The 21724-nt window shown below is 48.5% G+C and overlaps 1 protein-coding gene across 4 annotated transcripts in view; it reads right to left on the bottom strand.

Annotated features, from left to right (window-relative positions):
* MYRIP (myosin VIIA and Rab interacting protein) overlaps positions 1-21724 on the bottom strand; it is a 163296-nt gene that overhangs the window by 24547 nt on the left and 117025 nt on the right. For 3 of the 4 annotated variants that reach the window (XM_059664462.1, XM_059664461.1, XM_059664463.1), the window contains 4 exons: positions 13780-13933; positions 11263-11355; positions 9508-10148; positions 4697-4921 (listed from right to left, as the gene is read on the bottom strand). In XM_059664462.1, the coding sequence (XP_059520445.1) occupies positions 4697-4921; positions 9508-10148; positions 11263-11355; positions 13780-13933 (1113 nt within the window). The remainder of the gene's footprint in view (positions 1-4696; positions 4922-9507; positions 10149-11262; positions 11356-13779; positions 13934-21724) is intronic. The other variant, XM_059664465.1, reaches the window with a different exon arrangement.

Raw genomic sequence — 21724 nt, 5'->3', positions numbered from 1 at the left:
AACATAATCATGTTTTCCCCCTTTTTCTTATAAATATAATGGGAAATATTAATGTTTCATAAAATTGATATTATTGATATTCCTAGACTAAATCCTACATGGCCATTGTAAATTATTATTTTATTATGTAGTTGAAAACCATTTGCTAGCATATTGAGGTTTTTGAATCTTTATTAACCAGTGAGTTAGTATGTAAATTTTTGGTGGTATCTGACTTTTGGGTCAGATTCAGACCAAGATTTTAAATAAATAAAATGAACTTGGATACTTTTAATTTTTTAATGCTAAAGAACAGTTTAAATAGTATGGAAGTGACTAGTACTATGAACATTCGATGAGTTTTATTGGCAAGACTTTTGGGTCTAGCTTCTTTCTGAGGAATAATTCTTTGACTACTTTCCCAATTTCTTCCATGGTCTGTTCAGATTTTATGATACTCAGAGCCAGTTTTGCTTATTTACGTCTTGGAAACAATCACTAGTTAAAGAAGTTACTACAAATATCAAATCATTCATCTATAATTTTAAAAAATCTTAAAGCCACATATACTTACTATTTTTCAAATATATGTATATACTATTTTGATGGACAAAATACACATTTATGTAAAAGTGTTTACATTCATAACTTTGTCATGTATTTATTTGATCAATAGTAAAATATTACGATGTTCAAGATGTTCTTGATATTTACAACGAGTTCTCATTCAGGAAAAACTCTAGGGTTTCACTGTATTGCTTTGAGATGGATATTTTTAATCATAATTACCTGTTTCATTGACAGTTTTTTAATGGAATATGTATTAAATGTTTCCAAGGACCATTTTGGTGCCAGCTGAGATTATGATGTGCTTTTAAAAAACAGCACTTACGAAATGATTTCTTATAACAATGAGGTTTCCTGCCATTAACTTCATTTTTGCATTTTCAGAATAAATATATTAGCGGTGGCTTGTGATTCTCTTAATATTGCAAGATTTAGTTTGCTAGTATTGTATTTAAAATTTTGGTATTTGTGTTTGTAGGTAAGTCTCCTTCCTCCCTCCCTCCCTCCCTCCCTTTCCTTCCTTCCTTCCTCTCCTCTTGTTTTTATATTCTCTCTATTCAGAATGTTTTCCAAGAACACAGTCCTGTTTATTCTGCGGAGCTTCAGACAGACGGTACCCTTTTGCCTTCTCTCCCCGCTTACCTCCCATGATCCCATCTCCCCAGGGCGTCTTACTTTTGGGCTTTAGTGGGGCCAGAGCTTTGTTTTTGAGACCTTTCTACTTCTAGGGCTACTCTGCCTTTCCCTCTTCAAACCACATCTGTCCAATGTCCCACTCTACCGCTGTGGCTGAGGTAACCTAGGTTTCTGCCTGACCCTTCAGGCGACACCTGCAAGTTACAGAGGCTTTAAGGGCTCTCTGCATTGGCGTTCTGGCCAGTCTGTCTCTCGTGCTCAGTTCACCTTTGCCCAGAGAGGGAGGTGTTCTGCCGAAGTCCCGTTACCCAGGGGAGACCCCGGAGCTGTCTTCCCCCCCCGAGGCAGGCCCTCCCCACCGTCTCCGCACGAGGACGGGTTGGGGAGGGCGAACCAGTGACAGACAACGTGGGCAGAGGAAGCCTCCCCACCTGTTCACCCGTGGACAAGAGCTGCAGCTCTTTTAAAGAATTTAAATCTATTTTTATTGATTTCAGAGAGGAAGGGAGAGGGAGAGAGAGAGAGAAACATCAGTGATGAAGGAGAATCATTGATAGAGCCTGCAAACAGGGCATGTACCCTTGACAGGAATTGAACCTGGGACCCCTCAGTCCGCAGGCCAAAGCTCTATCCACTAAACCAAACCAGTTAGGGTATCTAAGTGGATAGCTAATGCCTCTGTTTCCCTAGGACAGTGGTTGGCAAACTGCGGCTCGCGAGCCACATGCGGCTCTTTGGCCCCTTGAGTGTGGCTCTTCCACAAAATACCGACTTCTGCGCATGGGCCACGAAGTTTCACTCGCACCGTACGTGCACGCCCGCACGTGGTATTTTGTGAAGAGCCACACTCAAGGGGCCAAAGAGCCGCATGTGGCTCGCGAGCTGCAGTTTGCCGACCATGGCCCTAGGCCTAGGGCAACAGTTAAATAGAGAGTTAGAAAAGAGACGTGACTTCCTCCACAGGCACACGGCCTGCGGAGGCCAGCCGAGTCTGTAGGCTACAAGTTAGTATCTAACACCATATTCACTTCAGCACCAACTAAAGATCAAGACGCTCCTCTGAAATGAAAAGCTACCCGAGAGGAAGGACAGCCAGTCCGCCTGTGGATGGCGAGTTATTTTACAAGGGTGAGCTCCACGCGGACAACACTTGGTTTTATGTCAGCACTGTGATGTCGACAAAAGCTGGTCACAGCACATGAGGCTCCAGAAGCCCAAGGCGCCGCGTTTTCTCGGCATCAATGAGCCTGTCTCCCTGACCACTGAGCAGCACTGTGTTTCTATGTGACTTGATGTTAGTAAGTGGGGAGCAGCCATGAGAAGGTGCACAGTGACACTGGTTAGTTTAGAGAAGTCTCAGTGCCTTGGTGAGAATTACTCCCTGCAACTATAAACATGGGAGATGTTAGCTAGTCTGCGACTCCCTTGTGAAAATAAAGCACAATGGCTCGGCCAGCTGTGATAAGAACTGGCAAACAAAGACCCCTTAAATAGAAATGTTTTCAGGACACTGGATGTGAAAAGTTGACGATAATGTAAAAATTTAGTAATGTGAACCCTCAACAAACATTCATGTTCTAAAGATTTGACACACAGGACATCATTTGCCATAAACAGTGTCACAAATGATACTTACGTCAGAAAACAGAAACCTACTTAACCCACTACATGGGATTTTGAAGCCAGAAGGGCCCCTGGGGATCGCTGTTCCAAGCCTAGGAAGATTGGGGGGTTTGTGGGAGATTCAGCCCCTGAATGTGGTCTCCACGCTCAGGCTGGGAGTACTTGGCCCACCTCTGCGCCCCTCTTTCAGGAACACGGCACCTGCGTACCTAGAGGCAAATGGTTCTAAGAACCAATGCAGCCAGGACTCGGTTACAGAGCCACTGGCAGGGCCCCCTGCCCGGCAGCAGAGGAGAAGCAAGAGCTAACTTCCGGGCTGAGGACCGGCTGGTTTGGAAGGCTGACTCCTGGGGCTCAGTGGAGCCAAGCTGGCTTCAAGAAAGAGCATGATCCCTTGGGAACCCAGTTCTAGGAGGCTCTGGACGGGCCCCACGCCCCAGAAGCCCATTCTTCAGCGACTTAAAATGCAGACATCAGTGACCGTCCTTGAATCATCACTGGGCTCCCACACAGCCAGCCGGAGGGAGCTGACCCCAGGGCCACGTCTGCTCACAGCCAAGGGCGGAGTCCAGTCAAGAGAAAACGCGTTTATGAACCGGCTCTGCTGCTGCTGGACAGGAACCTGAAGCCCTAATTCCCAGGCGGGTTTTCACCAAGAACCCTGAACTGCCACTGGTGTCCCTGTGTCTGCGGGAAGGGGCACATCCCTCTGCCTGGCTCTCAGAGAGCAGGCCGGGGTGGAGGCAGGAGGAACAGTGACGTCTGGATAAAGCTCTCTCTACAGAAGCTTGGCCTGGCTTCTCCCTGGTACCTCAACTTGACTGCTGAGCAGGCGAAGGGGGCTAGTTCCCCCATGCACGTGGGTGACAGTAACTTGCTGGTGTAGATGGCATATTCTCAGAACAGGAAGAGACTGATCATACATGCAAGGCAATCTAGAAGTTTCCAGACAAGAGCTTCTCTTGAGTTACAGATGAGGCAGCTCGTTGTGAAGGAAGGAGCCGGTGATTTGAGGCCAAGCAGGTGCATGGTGCAGCCCCAGCTCTGAAACCTGCTAGATGTGGGTGGGGGATCTACTTCGTAGGGTTTTTACTAAAGGAAGTAAACAGAGGACACAGTCAAGGGTCAGCCTCTTCCTCTCCCCTGGGGGTATCAGGGGTTTTCCCGACGCTGACGTGGTCGAGTTCAGCCTGAAAGTACATGGAGAAGCTGCCGAGGGAGCCCAGGCACACGGAGGAGGAGGGGGCAGAGCACTGACGGAGGCGGGAGTCTGGGATCCCTTTCTCCGAGGGTTGGGTCTACCTCCTGTGGTTGTCACACAATGTTGCTTGGACCTCTGGCTGGCAGGTGGGGGTGGGAGGAGGTGTTTGGGGCTCTGGGAGCCCTCGGAGTAGCAGGGTTTTTAACCTGTTTAAAACTCCGGAATTTCACATATGGGTTCTGAGGCTAAGGCAAACACACACAGATCTGAAAAGTGCAGGGATAAACGGTCCAGCAGGCCACTTCCACAAAGACCACGCATGGAGCTTCATCACTGACCGAAGGAGGGATGGGTACATGATCCCAACCCGCAGGCAGAACCCCCAGGGCGAGGTGGGACAGCCCTGCTCCTCACCAATGAGAGAGACCACAGCACGAAACTACAGACGTGAGCCCAAAGGGCTGTGTCGACGAAGGAGAGTTCGTGAAAGCCGAGAGGTCTTGGTAGCCTTCTGTACAACACAACGCCGGTCCTGCCTGCGCCACTCAGAGCTCAGCACGAAGGGCTCCCCAGGGTTCTCCCAAGCGCACGGGGAGGGCCATTTTAGAGGGAGCTCCTTGGGGACCCCACCCACCTCTGTGCAAACACAGACCCTTTCCCCAGACCTGGCTGCAGAAAGCGGGCCCTTACCTTCCTCAGCTCTTCCTGGATGCTCTGGCTGTTGTCTTCCGAGGACAGACTTCCTTTCTGATTGGGCTCGGACTCCTGATCCTCCCCCGAAGACGTCTCCTTCTCACTCATTTTCATCGCCAACTCGAACAACTTGTTTCTCACTTTCTCCTCCGTGGTGTCGGCACGGGTCCGGGGGTGCCGAGTCTCATTGCCGAGGTCGGTCTCTGATAAGTCACCCAACACCTGAATGAAAACCAGAACCGTGAGCTGAGGACGCCTCTCCTACAGTCACGTGGTTCGTCCCCACTGGCACCCAGGGAGGATCGTCCGGGAAAGTGACAGCTCTCTTACCTGGTCTGGAGAAACACAGATGGGCTTTTACTTTTCCCTTTTATTTTCTCAAACACATGCATCTTAACACTTTGCTAAAGGGTTCGGGCAGGTGAGCATCTGCACTCAGAGACACGTTGGAATTCATCAGGAGTTTTTAGTCACAAAATACTTGCTGAGCGCCCAGCCTGGGCAGCACCGTGCTGGTGCTGATAAGGCAAGGCTGAGCAAATCCAGCCCTCCCTAGAGGAGGCACAGTAAAACCTTCCATACCAGCCGCCATGATGGCGCGTGCAGAGAAGGGGGTGGGGTGGGAGGGATGCTCTGATAGCCACTAAGGGGCACTTGCTGGGAGACGCTGGGGATTAGGCAAAAGCCTTCCTTGTGGAATCAATGTCTGAGTTGAGCATCAAAGTATAGCAGCTACCCAGCTCAAAGGCAGAGAGGGAAGAACAGGATTCCAGGCAAAGGTTTTGAGATGCCGCAAGGTCCCTGCACATCTGTAAGGAATACTGTGTGGTACTCCCTTGGTAATTGTGGTTCTAGCTTAGTGACGACACTGACAGCTCCTACTCTCCACTTGGTGAACATCTCCTAAGCTCCTCCTGTGAGCAAGTCCCTGGCCAGGCCTGGGGAACTCCAGAGCACAGGGAGGCTGTGACTCTCACTTGTTCTTGGCCTTGACGTGGACAGATGTATATGGAATGTTAAGACAACCTCAGCATACCACCAGGGTCTGCTAGACCCAATTTTAGTTTGAGTTTCCTCACTGAGTTAGTTGTTCGATCTATTTATAAGGCTTGATATCTCATGACTTTTATTACTTTGTGAATGGCTTCCAAAGAATAAATGGAAAATTTACTTATATTTTAAATAAAATAAAACATTCTATCTTGCATTTACTACGTGGGTTCACTGGGCCCTTTTGTAACTCTAAGGTACATGATGGGATCTTCGTGATCTAATTCTTCCCATCTTTTGAAATATTTTGCTGTTTCATCACCTTGGGGGATGTTTTTCATGATTACTCATCAGTTATTCCCAATTATGCGAGGAGACTGAGATAATAATACGGAAGAAAAGAATTGCCTAGAAGAATGATTCAATAGTGAAATAAATCATCACTGTTTTGAGTCTGCTTTTCGCTCACTGCATACAGTTGAGAATTCAAAGTTTCATAATGACAAAGAGAAGAAATGGACAGAGAACAATGCTTCACAATTACTGGGTGACTCAGAAGATGAAGTGTCAGAGGAGCACAGCTCTCCAGACTCTAACAATGATGGTGAAGTTGACTGTATGAGTCAAATCTCAGACCAAGAGTCTTCAGGTGATAGCGTCCTAGGTGACTTATCTTAAACTCAAGAATCCATGAGCACACAATGTATTCCTGAGGACAAGACAGTATGATATTTTCATTTAGTTAGTCATTCGACAGGAAGAGCTTCATCACGCACATCTGCAACCAGAATCTGGACCATCCTGTTTGCTAAAAAGATGTGTGACGGTTCTGGCCGGGTGGCTCAGTTGGTTAGAACAAACGGTTAAGGGTTGGCCCGGTCGGTGTGGCTCAATGGTTGAGAGTTGACCTATGAACCAGGAGATCACAGTTCGATTCCCAGTCGGAGCACAATCCTGGGGTTGGGGCTCTATCCTCTGTAGTAGGCGTGCAGGAGGCAGCCGATGGAAGATTCTTTCTCATCATTGATGTTTCTATCTCTCTCTCCCTCTCCCTGAAAATCAATAAAAACATTTAAAAAAGAGAGAGAGACAACCTTGACAATCTGCTATTTAAAAAAAATAATAATAGTTTTTAAAAAGGTTGCAGGTTGGATTCTCAGCCAGGGCGCATACCTAGATGGCGGGTTTGGTCCCCAGTCAGGGGGCATATGGGAGGCAATCGATTCATGGTTCTTTCTCACATTGATGTTTCTCTTTCCCTCAAGTCAATGAAAACATACCCCTGGGTGAGGATTAAAAAAATAAATAAAATGTCTTTTAAAAAGCTTTCTTAATTAAATAAGGTACAAAATAAAAAAATAAAGGAAATAACTGATATATTATTATTAAGAAAACGATTGACAAATTATTAGCAATAAAAACTTTTGCATGTAAAATGAAGTTAAGGCAAAAGTGATAGACAAAGGGAGAATATTTTCAATGTGTAACCATCAAAAAACTAAAATATACAACATAATTACAAAATAAAACTCATTGGGAAAAATCAATAAGAAAAAGGCAAGTGGTCCAATAAAATAACAGGAGGAGATAAATGTGTCTTTCACAGAAGAAAAGAATGCAAATAGCTTCAAATATCGGGAAAAATGCGCAACCTCAGTCGTACCTATGAAAATGTTAACTGAAAAGAAATGCATTTCTTCCCTCACTTAAGGTGGTGACAGTTTCACAGGCTGGCGGCACTAAGTACTGTGGACAACAGGGGAAACATACTCAAACGGTGCTTGGCCGCGTGAACTGCTATGAGGTTTTGGGAGCTTGATTTGGCCAGTCCTCGTTAGAATGAAAGATCCATGTACCTCAAGTCAGCAATTCTACTTCCTGTACTTGTGTAAAGAGACTTGCACAGCGATATTCTCCGCAGCGTTGTTTATAACCTCAGCCTCTGGAAAGTCTTTAATGTCCATCTTTCTGGGAACTGTGGGTGGTGGTCCCTCCCCCCCACGGAGAGTGGAAAGCCCAGGGGGTTGGGTGGATGCTGGCAGCAGCCTGCCCCCGTGGGGAAGTCTTCCATCACTAGCATCGCTTAGACTTTTCCGTGCATGGTTCAGAGCGATAAGAAAGAGACTGACTTCTGTTAGATTTAGTTTTGTTTAAGAACTCCCTACAGGAAAGGCACCCTCATTGCTTGCACCCGGATGGATTGCTCCCACTCCCACACTCTCGGGGACCACGCGATGCAATCTTTTGCAGGTACGATGAGCAGTTCTGTGTGTGCTGACATCCCTATGACTTATTGTTAAGAGAAAGAGGAAGAAGAATATGGATAGAAAGACGCTGGTTTTGCTAAGACACAGATACATTTACAGAACTATATTTTTAAATGTACTATATGCGTATAAATGCACAAATACAACTGTAGTCATTTGGGAGAAGATAACAAGGATTTAGGGTTGTGGTCAAGGGAGATGATATCTGTGTTTTGAAATTTATAATTTAAAAGCATACAGGTAAACTATAATATATATTTTTTTCTTTTGAGAAGAGAACTGCTCTAGTAAACTAAAGAGAAGGGAGGATTGGGAGGCCAGAATTTTGAAGTCCCTGTAAGTGCAACGCCATCGCCACCTAGTGGAAGGAGAGGACACTGCCAGGGGAGGTGGACACAACACTGGTCCAAGCCATCACCTTTCTCCCAGCGCTTGCCTTCTCTTCATTGATGCCTTGCAAAGATGAATACCAAAAGATAACTTGCAAGCCACTTCAGAATAAATAGAAAGCTTCAGGCACCTACAAAACTTTATACCTGCAAGTGTGCAGACGACCCTCAAGAATATCCCCGAGGGAAGTTACTCACGGTTTCGGGAAAGCAGTCTGCACCTGAGCTAGGTGATAATGATTCCCAGTTGCACAGAACTTTATATTTACTCTATCGTCACAACAATCCTGAGATCACTTTTAACGATCTTGTTTTAGAGAGAAAATGAGAGCTTAGCCCAATAAGGGCCTTTTCTAGGCACGATAGGCACAGGTCAGGTAGGACTGACGCCAAATTCTGTGACATTCACTTCCCTCAACCCTTCTTTGAAGTGGGTTCCACTAGTATCTCCATTTACAGACGAGGAAGCTGAGACCTAGATGCTTTGCCCAGGTCACATAGCTGGACTTGAACCAGGAAGGCTGACTCTAGGCCCCAGGCCCTTCCCCTGGTGCCAGTGGCCCTCACACTTGCATGCACAGGATTATCAGGAGAGTTCACTGCCACAGAGATGGCTGGATCCAGCAGGACTGGGGTGGGGCCTGCGAATCTGCATTTCCAGCATGTTCCCTGATGCTGCTGGTCCGGGGCCACACCTTGCAAAGCTACTTTGAACCCTAAGCTCTCATCTCTGAGGGGGCCGTGGAATGCCAGAGAGTTGATGTGACCTGTCTGTGTTGCTCAGCTACTTAGCAGCAAACATCATGATGAGAATCTGGGTCTGAAGTCTTAACCCCCAACTCTCTATGCCAGTGATGGCGAACCTTTTGAGCTCGGCGTGTCAGCGTTTTGAAAAACCCTAACAACTCGTGCCGTGTCACATCTAGAAATTTTTTGATATTTGCAACCATAGTAAAACGAAGACTTATATTTTTGATATTTATTTTATATATTTAAATGCCATTTAACAAAGAAAAATCAACCAAAAAAGTGAGTTCGCGTGTCACCTCTGACCCGCGTGTCATAGGTTCGCCATCACTGCTCTATGCCAACCATGCTTGAAGGAGTGCACATCCTCCCGGAAAGTGTGCGCGCGCGCGTTTGCACGCACCTATTTTATTACCTGGTGGGTGTTCGGCTCCTGGGAATGGGCGTTGGGGGAAGACAGCTCCTTGCTTGGATCCTCTGAGCCCACGCGGGCCCTTCTCCACCTCCGGGTCCGCCGGTCTGGCACGTGGGGGGCCTCCTCAGGCTCGCTGCTGTCGGAGGTCTCCCTGCTGGCTGCCTGCGGGTTGAAGTTCACGTCCAGCTCCCCCTGGAGGTGCATCTTTTCGGCGACAGGGGTCCTAGGAGCCTTCCTCTGCAGCCAGGACAGTCTGGCCCGATGATGCCCTGTTTCCCGGGAGGAGCCCGTGGAGGACGTCTCTGAGTCAGAGCACGTGGCCTCGAGGTGGGGGGAAAGCCTGGAGGGAGCAGAGGTGGCGGAGGGGACCTGGTCCAAGCCTTGGGCCTGCGTGGGCTGAGGCTGGGGGTTCCTGGGCAGATCCTGGGGCCGTGGGCATAGCGTGCTCAAGGCCTCACTCCAGTCAAAGTCCTCCTCGCTGTCGGAGCCCATCTCCTCGTAGGCGGAGGCCACGCTGGAGGCAGCCTCCAAGGCCTGGAACGCGCCACTCTTAGGTTTGGCCAGCAGGCGGGCGGGGGGCAGAGCGCCATCCTTCAGCGCCACCCAGTTCCCATCGGGGCTCTGCAAAACGGGGGCCCGGTCTGTAGGTGGGGGGAGGGCAGAGAGAGAAACCAGAGAGGCCGTTATCAGCTTCGAGCAGGTGAGGCTGCCACCTGCCACTGCCCCATGATTGGCTCCTGGGGTCTTGGGGAGCAGCTGCTCTAGGAAGTCCAGAGGGGCACACCTAACTGGGGGCAAGTTTAAAGGTCCCCAGGAAGTCCCTCGAGGCCTCCCAGGGCCCCAGTGCTGCACAGATGAAGAGAAACTCAGAGATCTGACTCCTATCTAATGCCACCCAGGGGGATGGTCCCCTCCGTCTCTGAGAGTCGCTCCACTCCTGTCCTCGGCTGGCCTGGCCTGGGCAGCAACGGGGAGAGGGGAAGGCTGCTGCTGGCAGCCTCAGGTCCTGGCTCTTTGACTTTGGCCATGGTTTTGTCTCTTAGATCCTCCTTTTCCTCACTGGATGGGAGAAGACACCATCACCTGATTCCATCACCTGCCTGGCCCACCTCACAGGTTAGCACACCCTGCCCTCAGCAGCTGTACAGACCTCACTCACAACAGCCTTGGCAGGTGGCGTGGGAATCAGCCCAGTGCCGCCTCCTCTCCTCCCCTGCCTTTGGCAATCCCAGGTTGCCATGTTCCCCTGGGGAAGCTAGAAGTTGGCCAACTTCTTTCTCAGCAAGCGCACAGACGTCTCCACGAACACTCAACCCTAGGAAAACCTTGGTTGTCGAGCTGCATCATGGGAACTGCTCAACATCGCATCTGGGCTCCAAGACCACATTCTCTTTGTCCACTGGGGGCATCCTCTGGGACTCTGCTCCTCACCACCCCCTCCTCTGTCCAAATTCTCACCCTTTCCTGGTTGTGCAGACGGTAGTCAGCGAGCAGCTGGGGGCAGGGACCGTCCCCTGATCTTCCCGTCCCAGCTGTGCGCACAGGAGATGCTCGGTCAAGGTCTCTGAGTGAGTGTGTATTTGGGGGACCCACGAGCTGCTGTGGGTGCTGTCAGGGCTGAGGCAGAGTTGCTGTGGTTCACTCAGCCCGCAGTGCCCCCGGCGCTGACCCCAGCTGTGGACCGACAGGCTCCAGAACCAACCCTCCTCCTGACGCAGAAACAGAGCTGCTGACAACAGCCCAGTGGACATTAACCTTCTACGGTGACCTCCGCCTCCAGGCCTCCTCTGTTCTGCATCTCTGCTCCGCTCAGGCTGGGCCATGCCCCCCGGAGTGATCTGCTTCCTGCTGTACATATCAGACAGCGGTCAGGACCTCTGGGGTTGGCCCGAACATTTCAGCACGTCAAAGACCCAGCATTCCTCAGGAAAACCAGCGGTTTCCTACACAAGCGCTTTATTTATTGTTAATTTTTCATTTTCCATCTTCCTCCTGAGGGATGCATGGATGTTTGGACCGAGTGTGAAATGTGTGTGTGTGTGTGTGTGTGTGATGTTGTTGAACTAAGTTTTATGCGTACACAGAACTGATGAATTACACGCGGGTGCCTTGTTTTACGGAATATTATGCACGCAATCATGTTTTGAAAAGCAAAGCCCTCTGCAAATGTATGCAGAGTGCTCGTAATTCAGCGGGGAACTGTTCTGTGGAGTGGAGTGTCTTTTAGAAGGTTTATCATATCCTTTAAGTGTACCAGTGTGTACGTTTGAATTCTGAAATGCTGTTCTTGTCACTGCTGCTTGTTTGTTTTTTAGGTGGGGGGGACTCTGTCAATTTGAAAAAGCTGTGATTGGAGCCACGGTGTGTTCATGTGAGGGCCAGGGTGCTCCCAGCTGTGGGGTCCTGGACAAGCCACTCACCCTCACTGACCCTAAAGGCTTTCACCTGGCATGCAGGGTAATGGCAGTGCTTGGGAACGCCGTGGGAGAAATAAACAAAATAGGGCCCGCAGGTGGCCGCTGTCCCTTGTAAAGCAATTCTTAAAAGCTAGTTATTACTCTTTAGTGAAGATCTGTTATGTGATGTTCTCAGAGGTCCTGTGGAATCTAAGAGTTCCTTCTCTGTGATAATTTTCCATCCAGGTGAGAGAGAAAGAAAAAAAATATGAATGAATGAATGAATGAATGAATGAATGAATGTGGGTCTGTTGGGCAACAGCATGGGGAAGAAAACTGATCTAGAAAGGGAAAATGCACCTAAGGAAACCCAAAACCATACGCATACACAAGGAAAACTTCATGTGCTCACAGAATCTCCGCAATTTCTACTGACAGGTCCTAAAAGGTTCACATGGAAAGATTTCTTTTGGAAGGTCTTTAGAATAACTGTTAAGAAATACTTCATGTTTTTTATTCTTTGCACTGTGATAACAACAGGATTGGCTTATCTGGCTGCTGGATAAGTCTTTGCCCTGACAGAGTAGAAGTGATAGCACAATCCTTGAAAGCACTGTGGGTATTTTGCTGCTAATTTATTGTTATGGTTGCTGAGGAAAGGGGTCGAGATTTGGGGGGATAATATGGGGTGGAAGTACTCTCTATGGCTCCCTCTTGTGGGGACAACATTCCTAGCTTCCATCACAGGTATGCATGTTTAGGTGAGGAAGGAACTGACCTGTGTGGGGTGGGGTGAGCACCTTTATCCCAGTTATGGGGCCCAAGAGACCTCCCTGGCCTGGGCACAGGGGCTCCCCCGCCCTCGGCTGCTCCCCAGGGGATTCCAAGCATCTGGCAGCCTTCTGATGTGTGTGTGACTCTGGGAAAGGGACTCAGCCAGTTTGGGCCCCTAAGGTTGGGAGGGATCACATGACTTGACAGCTTAATAAAGGACTGTGTGTAACAGATGTTGAGGAGTTTCTGCAGAGGGAAGTTCAATTGCCCTGTACAGAGGCGAGGCATTCCAGGAGAAGGAGCAGGAAGAGGGAACAGCAATGCCCTCCTCCTGTGTGGCAGGGGGGAAAAAAAATCATGTGTCATCCATTCCTGGGATGCATTTTCGCAGCCAGGACTACATTTCCCAGGATCCCCTGCTTGAAGGTGGGGCCATGTGACTAGTTCTTGCCCCTGGGATGGGAGTGAAGGTGGTGCATGTGTCATTTCCCTGCTGAGGGGTTAGACAGCGGGTGCACTGACTTCTCCATTCTCTGTTCCTCCACCTGCTGGCCGGACGAGAATGGCCAGCAGAAGACTCGGAGGCCCTAGGAGATGGCAGAGCCACAGGGTCGAGGAGCCTCTGAAAGCCTCCTGCAGCCAGGACACGGCACTGCACGGCTGCCTGATGAGAACTAAAACGATGGCATTAAACCACCTAAAGGTGTGGTTCACTTGGCATAGCAAGTGTCACCCTAACAAATATGTCGGGCTTCAGAAAGGACACTCTTATAACCAGACACTGGGACCCAAATCCCTCTGAACGCTGACACGTCTGCTGGGTTGGATTAGCGTTCCTGGCCTGTATGAGACATCCTCCCCCTGTCCTCGTCTCCATCCACTCTACAGGCAGCTGACGTGGGCTGTGCAGCCATGTGAGTTGCACACACACGTCCAGGAGCCCCCACTGTCCCACGGGTCTCACGGGAACACTGCCCAGGCTGCCCACAATGGGCACATGCTCAGATGACAGGAGAAGAGCTGAGCGGCCACGCGGCAGCCAGACGCCTCCACGCAGCACAGTTAACCCACAGGCCAACTAGATGCTGCTTAAAACACTCACCTGCCTGGTCCGGACTGTCCCGGCTCCTCCAGCTGGGCCACGCCGGCTCCCCCCTGGGCTGCTGGCCCAGGCCTCCCGGCTGCCTCGACGCAGCCTCCAGCAAACAGGTCTGTAGGGCATCTTCTCCGATGGGTGAGAACTCGGACGGGGACCGCTGTGGGCAGAAAGGAGGGGAAAGGGTGAGCTCATGGGGCGCAGGCCCCGGGAGGAACGCCTTCAGCTTGGCGGCCGACACTGCACAGCGTGGAGGAGAGTGACGGTGTGGGCTTTTCTCGTGTTCTGGTTAAAAGCTGCAAATCAGTACATAGGGCCATACAATGGCAGAAACGGTTCCTGCTTATTGCACCGCCAGCCGGCCAGCCTGCACTAATGGAACAGACAGAGCCAGTTCTCACGGGCTCCGTATCCAGCCAACCCCCAGCTAGTATTTCTCAGGGCCGATTACATGTAATAAAAGTAAAAGCATCGTTTCCTCGAAGACTCCGAGCCTGAGTTTCAGCAGGGTGGACAGTAAGCCACAACGTAAGTGCTGCAATAGACAAGTGAGCCAAGAGTGGTCAGTCCACAAGCCCAGAACTATCGCAACACAGTCCGACTTGGCGCCTGAATGAAAGAAAGGGAAATAAACTCCAACCCAAGGAGAAGTGGGATTTCCAATGACTGACAGGAACCTTCTTTAAACTGTATCATAAATATGTTATAAATATCATCTATAGAGAATCTGAAGCTCAAATGTTATAGATAAGGAATTTCATTTAACAGAGACCCATGTTTCCCTTGTCACTTAATGAAGGAATCCTCTTTTACTGGTGACCTAGTTTTCTCTTTTTATATCGACAAACCCAGGAGGGAAAGGGCAGGGAAGAGTGAAGCCCCCGGCAGCGTCTAGGACAGCAACATGAACCAAGGACTGTCTCTAATGCTCATCCAACCGAGCAGTCTGTCTCCACCTGCTGGCATGTGACAGAAGTGAAAGCACCTTTTCCTCGAAGACTCCAAACTTAAGTGTCAGCAGGGCTGCAATAGACAAGTGAGCCAAGAGTGGTCAGTCCACAAGCCCTAGGCCTGGTCAGTGCAACAGCCCAACGCCTCCTCTCCCACCACAGGTGCTAAGAAGACAAAAGGAGGTGCGAGGAGACAAAGGAGAGTGCTTCTGGGGAGGTGTGGGCAGGCCCTGGGTGGTTGGGGTGGACCCAGGAGGAGAGCTGTGGGCAGGCCCTGGGTGGTTGGGGTGGACCCAGGAGGGGGAGGTGTGGGCAGGCCCTGGGTGGTTGGGGTGGACCCAGGAGGAGAGCTGTGGGTAGGGCCTGGGTGGTTGGGGTGGACCCAGGAGGGCAGCTGTGGGCAGACCCTGGGTGGCTGGGGTGGACCCAGGAGGGGGAGGTGTGGGCAGGCCCTGGGTGGTTGGGGTGGACCCAGGAGGGGAGGTGTGGGCAGGGCCTAGGTGGTTGGGGGTGGATCCAGGAGGAGAGCTGTGGGCAGGGCCTGGGTGGTTGGGGTGGACCCAGGAGGGCAGCTGTGGGCAGGCCCTGGGTGGCTGGGGCTGGACTCAGGAGTCAGCTGGACCTGGGCCTTTGCTGTAATACCTTGGCCAACTGACTGAATTACTTTTCAAAAAATATTTTTTCCCATCACAACTGACATTCAATTATATTAGGCTCATGTGCACAACATAGTGATTAGACATTTATGTAACGTATGAAGTGGTCCCCCTGATAAATCCAGTACCCATGCAACACCATGCAACCGCTCGACTCTTCCACAGACTGTGAGCTCCCTGAAGGCCGGGAGAGACTTTTGGGGGGGGTGGTCCTCAGTCCCATGTTTGTGACTGAATGTGTGGGACTCAGGTCTGGCCTGGAGGAGCTGACAGCCTATTGCCAGGTGCAGTGTTACTGTAGGCTCACAGGAGATACTTCCTATTTCCATCTCCAAGCTCCTCACTGTAAATCACGCAGAGCATATGTTCAAAAAACGGGAAAGTAGCCGGGCCGGCATGGCTCAGTGCTTGAGCATCGACCTATGAACCGGGAGGTCACGGTTCGATCCTGGTCAGGGCACATGCCCGGGTTGCAGGCTCAATCTCCAGCAGGGGTCATGCAGGAGGCAGACAATCAATGATTTTCTCTCATCATTGATGTTTCTCTCTCTCTCCCTTTCTCTCTGAAATCAATAAAAATGTATATTTAAAAAAGCGGGGGGCCCTAACTGGTTTGGCTCAGCGGATAGAGTGTCGGCCTGCAGACTCAAGGGTCCCGGGTTCGATTTAGGTCAAGGGTGAGTACCTTGGTTGCGGCACATCCCCAGTAGGGGGCGTGCAAGAGGCAGCTGATCGATGTTTCTCTCTCATCAATGTTTCTAACTCTCTATCCCTCTCCCCTCATCTCTGTAAAAAATAAATAAAATATATTTAAAAAAAGGGGGAGGGAGAAATAATATTTAATGTTTCATTTTATATGTGGAAGAAGCAGGGCTGGTGATGTCTGGAAGGATGGCCTGAGTTAGAGTCTGCACATGTAACAGGGAGGCTCAAATAGTAACTGATGCATCTACATGTGTGTCTGCAGGAGGTGGCTGGGATCATTTTTATGAGACAAAAATGCCCCCCAAGATACAAAAGCCAAGGCCAAAAAATAGAAAGTCCCTCGCTGGTCCCAACAGAGGAGATGGGATATATGTTCCTCATGAGAAAGCTGGGGGTGCCAGGCTTTTATCATCTACGCCAGACAAGCATTGTTTCCCACTAGAAAATGCTATTTCCTGATATTCACAAAAGGCTCCAAAGGACTGTCTGTAACCAGTCACAGGACACTGCTGGCCCGGTCTCCAGCCAGGGCGGAAAAGCCCTCTCAGAGGCCCAGACCTGGTTTCACCACAAATGTGTTGCAATAAACACATTGAGCAGTAGATGGCGCCACAACAATGCTTTTATGGACCGGTTAGTTCAAGCTCTGTGGCTCCTGGGAAGTGATGGGATTACCTGAGTAATTTATTTGCTCATAACCTTGGGCTGGGCTGCTTGTGCCCTTTCTTTCCCACCCACAGACTCTACTTTCTTCCCTTCCTCTAACCTACCCGAAGGCTCGTGGAAGAGGCAGGGCTGGTGATGTCTGGAAGGGTGGCCTGAGTTAGAGTCTGCACATGTACGCACGGAGGGCTGGGAACGCTGGTGGAGCCCGTGGTCCGGGAATGCCAGCATGGCATGCCCGCAGAGCCTTGCAACAAGGGACTCGAGAATCCGAGCTTCCAAACAGGCCGCGCCTCTTAACTCTGCAGGCACTGACTATGGGTGGTGTGTTAGGTCAAGTCCGGCTCCTCCTCTTGCTATGTGGGCTCTTGGGGGAAACTTCAACCACGCTAAGCCTCAGTTTCCTCATCCAAAGGGATCAGTGTCAGGCCGGGCACATGGAAAACACTCAATAAACAGTAGCTAAAATAAGAGCAGTTATTAAGGCCTCTCACTGAGCCAGGCACCTTATCCATCCTCTCACTCAGTCCGATTGGGTGTGCATGAGTAAACTGAGGCAGGCATTGAGCTCAGGTCTGCCTGGCTCCAAGCCCATGCTCTTCCACGCCCTCCGGGAGCTGTGCCCGAGCCTTTGCTGGAAGCCTGGGAGCAAAGCACTCCTGGCTACCGTGCACCCAGCGGGACCTGCCACGGAGCTCTCCGGCCCTGCAGCTCTGGGTGCGACACCCAGTGTGATCATCAGTTACCTCTGGGATAGTGACCCTTGAACAATGTGGGGTTTAGGGATGCTGACCTCCGTGCAGTGGAAAATCCACGTATAACTTTTGACCCCCCTCAAAACTTTACTAATAGCCTATAGTTGACTGGAAGCCTTACTAATAATACAGTTGATTAACATTTTGTATTATATCCATACTAGTGGCCTGGTGCACGAATTTGTGCACATTGAAAGGAAATTAATTAGAAGAAATATTTTAATATTGCTATTCACCCTTTCTCTATAATAGAAGTGTCAACCAAATTCACGATCGACAATGACAGATGGAAACATATGCGTGCAATTGGCACAGCGAGAGCTTTAAATGTATTGCACATGCGGGAGTCAACTTAGCCTTTTATAGATATAGAATAAACTTGCTTAATTAGACCTGCTTTCTGAGTTAGCTAAACTTTTTCCAGCCCAGTGAATTACCCCAACTTCTCTTTCAGGTAATTGTCAGCAACACAGCAGTAAACATCAACATGAAACAGATTATTATTGTAGATCATGCAGGGAGAACAAAGGGTAAAATATTTAACTGCAGCAGTGTTTAACTATATTCTGTGCAGTGAGAAAACCTAAAGTCACTTTCAAGGTTCACCATTCCTTACTTCTTTTCAGTCGGGTCAAGTTTCTAAGCTTTCTAAATCTCTGTTTTCTGGCTAATGAAAAGAAAATAGGATTCTTCCAAAGGCAAAAAAATCTCAGACATATGCCGAAGCAATTTCTTCACTGATACAGCTCCTAGGGCACTTGAAACTAAAGAGAAAATGAACAAATGGGACTACATCAAAATAAAAAGCTTCTGCACAGCAAAAGAAACCATCAACAAAACAACGAGAAAACCCACTGCGTGGGAAAACATATTTGCCAATGTCATATCTGATAAGGGCCTAATCTCCAAAATGTATAGGGAACTCATATAACTTAACAAAAGGAAGATAAACAATCCAATCAAAAAATGGGCAAAGGACCTAAATAGACACCTTTCAAAAGAGGACATTCAGAAAGCCAACAGACATATGAAAACATGCTCAAAGTCACTAATCATCCGAGAGATGCAAATCAAAACAACAATGAGGTACCATCTCACACCTGTCAGATTGGCTATCATCAACAAATCAACAAACGACAAGTGCTGGAGAGGATGTGGAGAAAAAGGAACACTCGTGCACTGCTGGTGGGAATGCAGACTGGTGCAGCCACTATGGAAGACAGTATGGAGTTTCCTCAAAAAACTAAAAATGGAACTCCCATTTGACCCTGTGATCCCACTTCTAGGAATATATCCCAAGAAACCAGAAATACCAATCAGAAAGGATATATGCACCCATATGTCCATAGCAGCACAATTCACCATAGCTAGAATCTGGAAACAGCCTAAGTGCCCATCAGTAGATGAATGGATTAGAAAACTGTGGTACATCTACACGATGGAATACTATGCTGCTATAAAAAAGAAGGAACTCTTACCATTTGCAACGGCATGGATGGAACTGGAGAGCATTATGCTAAGTGAAATAAGCCAGTCAATGAAGGAAAAATACCACATGATCTCACTCATTCATGGATAATAGAGACCATTATAAACTTTTGAACAATAATAGATACAGAGGCAGAGCAGCCTCAAACAGATTGTCAAACTGCAGCGGGAAGGCCGGGGAGGGTGGGGGGCAGGAGGGAGGGGGGTAAGAGATCAACCAAAGGACTTGTATGCATGCATATAAGCATAACCAATGGACATAAGACACTGGGGGGTAGGGGAGGCCAGGGGATTGTCAAGGGCGGAGGAAAAAAAGGGACACATATGTAATACCCTTTGTAATACTGTAAGCAATTAAAAAAAAATTAAAAAAAAGAAAGGCCTAAGCAAGCAATATCATATATTTATACGATGTATAAAGTGAATAAATAGAAGATATTGAATTAAGAACTGAAAAAAAGAAAAGAAAAGAAAATAGGATTCCAAAGAGTCTCCTATCTACCTACTCCAGGACTTCTGTGAGGATCAAATGAGATGAGGCATGGGAAAACATGGACATTTGGTTACAGTGTAAAATGTTTCCACCTGGCTATAAAGCAAGTCATGTTCCTAGGCTAAAGAAACTCCAAGGAGGCTAGTTGTTACGGAGAGGAAGCTGGGTATTGCTATGTGACATCATTACCAGGATGGACACTTAGCATATTAGCCTTTATATAGAGAGATTATATACTGTCTTCTATTTTTTAAACAAATTAAAGAAACTGATTTCAGAGAGAGGAAGGGAGAGGGAGAAAGAGACAGAAACATCAATGATGAGAGAGAATCACTGATTGGTTGCCTCCTGCATGCCCCACTGGGGACCAAGCCCACAACCCAGGCAATGTGCCTTGACCAGGAATCCAAGTAGGACCTCCTGGTTCATGGGCCGATGTTCAACCACTGAACCACACTGGCCAGGCTGTATATTGTTTTCTTATAATAAAGTAAGCTAGAGAAAAGAAAATATTAAGAAAATCATAAGGAAGAGAAAATACAGTATTTGTTGGAAAAAAGTCCACAGAGAAGTGGACCTGCGCAGTTCAAGCCCTGTTTTTCAAGGGCCAACTGCCCCTTCCTTTACAGTCGCTGCGTCCTGAGTGGGCGGCAGCAGAGCATTCTACCTACACCTCTCGGAACGGCGCTATGATTGCTCTAATTGTCGTCATGGCCAACAGGGCAGGCTCCCCGAGGCACCAATCACTATCAGAACAGTCTTCGCGGTCAAGGAGCTCACAGCATAAAACAGGGACAGAACGTTTTTAGCATCGAGGGCTTGGGAGCAAAGGGACCGGTAATAATGGTCAGATGACTCAACAATTGAGACAGCTTTGCTTTGTATTGGTAGGGTCAGTGGTAGCCACTGAATTCAATCCAATAATTATAACAATAATAAAAAATGACTTCAGGTCTGTACGACAGCCAGTCAAAGGACAGAGCAACTATGAGGGAGAAAATAGCAGTGATTCAGTGAAACGGGGGAGGGAAATAGAAAAGAAAAGAGCAGAGACAGAGAGTCAGGGCCGGGCTTAGTCACTGGCATATTCCGAGTGCCTGGCCCCTGCTGCCATCATCATGATATCAAGAGGATCATCGTATTATTATTACAGAGACACGTTTTCATATACAGGCGCCCAAAGGGACAGGCACCGAATGAATTATAACCCTGGGCTAGACCTTTTAGGATATTGCATCATAAGGCTTTGAAAGGCGATGGTGCTGACCCCCTACAGGCAGAGAGCCACACAATAACGGAGGAAATTAAAAAGAGAACAATCACGCTGAACTTTCTTTCATGAGAACAGATGAGAAATCCTGGCTGAATGGGAATGAATTAGGTTTGGGATTTGCAGTTAAGCCCAGGGAGCCTGCAGCGCTCCGAACTTGGCGCAGTTACTCCCCTAGCCGTACAGAGGAAGCCGCTAGATCAGCGGTTCTCAACCTGTGGGTCGTGACCCCTTTGGGGGTCGGACGACCCTTTCACAGGGGTCGCCTAAGACCATCAGAAAACACATACATAATTACATATTGTTTTTGTGATTAATCACTATGCTTTAATTATGTTCAATTTGTAACAATGAAAATATATCCTGCATACAGTGGGGCCTTGACTTACGAGTTTAATTCGTTCAGAGACCGAGCTCGTTAAGGAGCTCGTTAACTCAAATTACTCTATCAACTCAATGCAAAAAAATCAGCCGAGAGACAGCTGGTATCTCAAAAAACTCGTTAGTTGTGATAGGGGAGGCTAGGGGACTGTCTAGGGCGGGGGGATAAAATGGACACATATGTAATACCCTTTGTAATACTTTGAGCAATAAAAACAAAAACAAAAAAAAACTCGTTAGTTGGGACACTCGTAAGTCAAGGCCCCACTATATCAGATATTTACATTATGATTCATAACAGTAGCAAAATTACAGTTATGAAGTAGCAACGAAAATAATGTTATGGTTGGGGGTCACCACAACATGAGGAGCTGTATTAAAGGGTTGCGGCATTAGGAAGGTTGAGAACCACTGCGCTAGATCAAGGGCATTGGAGCAGGAAAAGGGTATTCAATGCCTGGCCCCACCAACCAGCACATGGGTGGCCTTAAGTAAGTTATGTGAACGCTTTAGCCTCCGTTTCCTCACCTGTAAAATGGGTCTAATGATACCTGCATCCCCATCTTGTGATGGGCAGACAGTGCCTGCTC

Source organism: Myotis daubentonii, chromosome 14 (assembly GCF_963259705.1).
Source record: "Myotis daubentonii chromosome 14, mMyoDau2.1, whole genome shotgun sequence".
Taxonomy (NCBI): domain Eukaryota; kingdom Metazoa; phylum Chordata; class Mammalia; order Chiroptera; family Vespertilionidae; genus Myotis; species Myotis daubentonii.
Note: the sequence above shows the minus strand (reverse complement) of the source record. Positions and strands in the feature narration are given on the sequence as shown.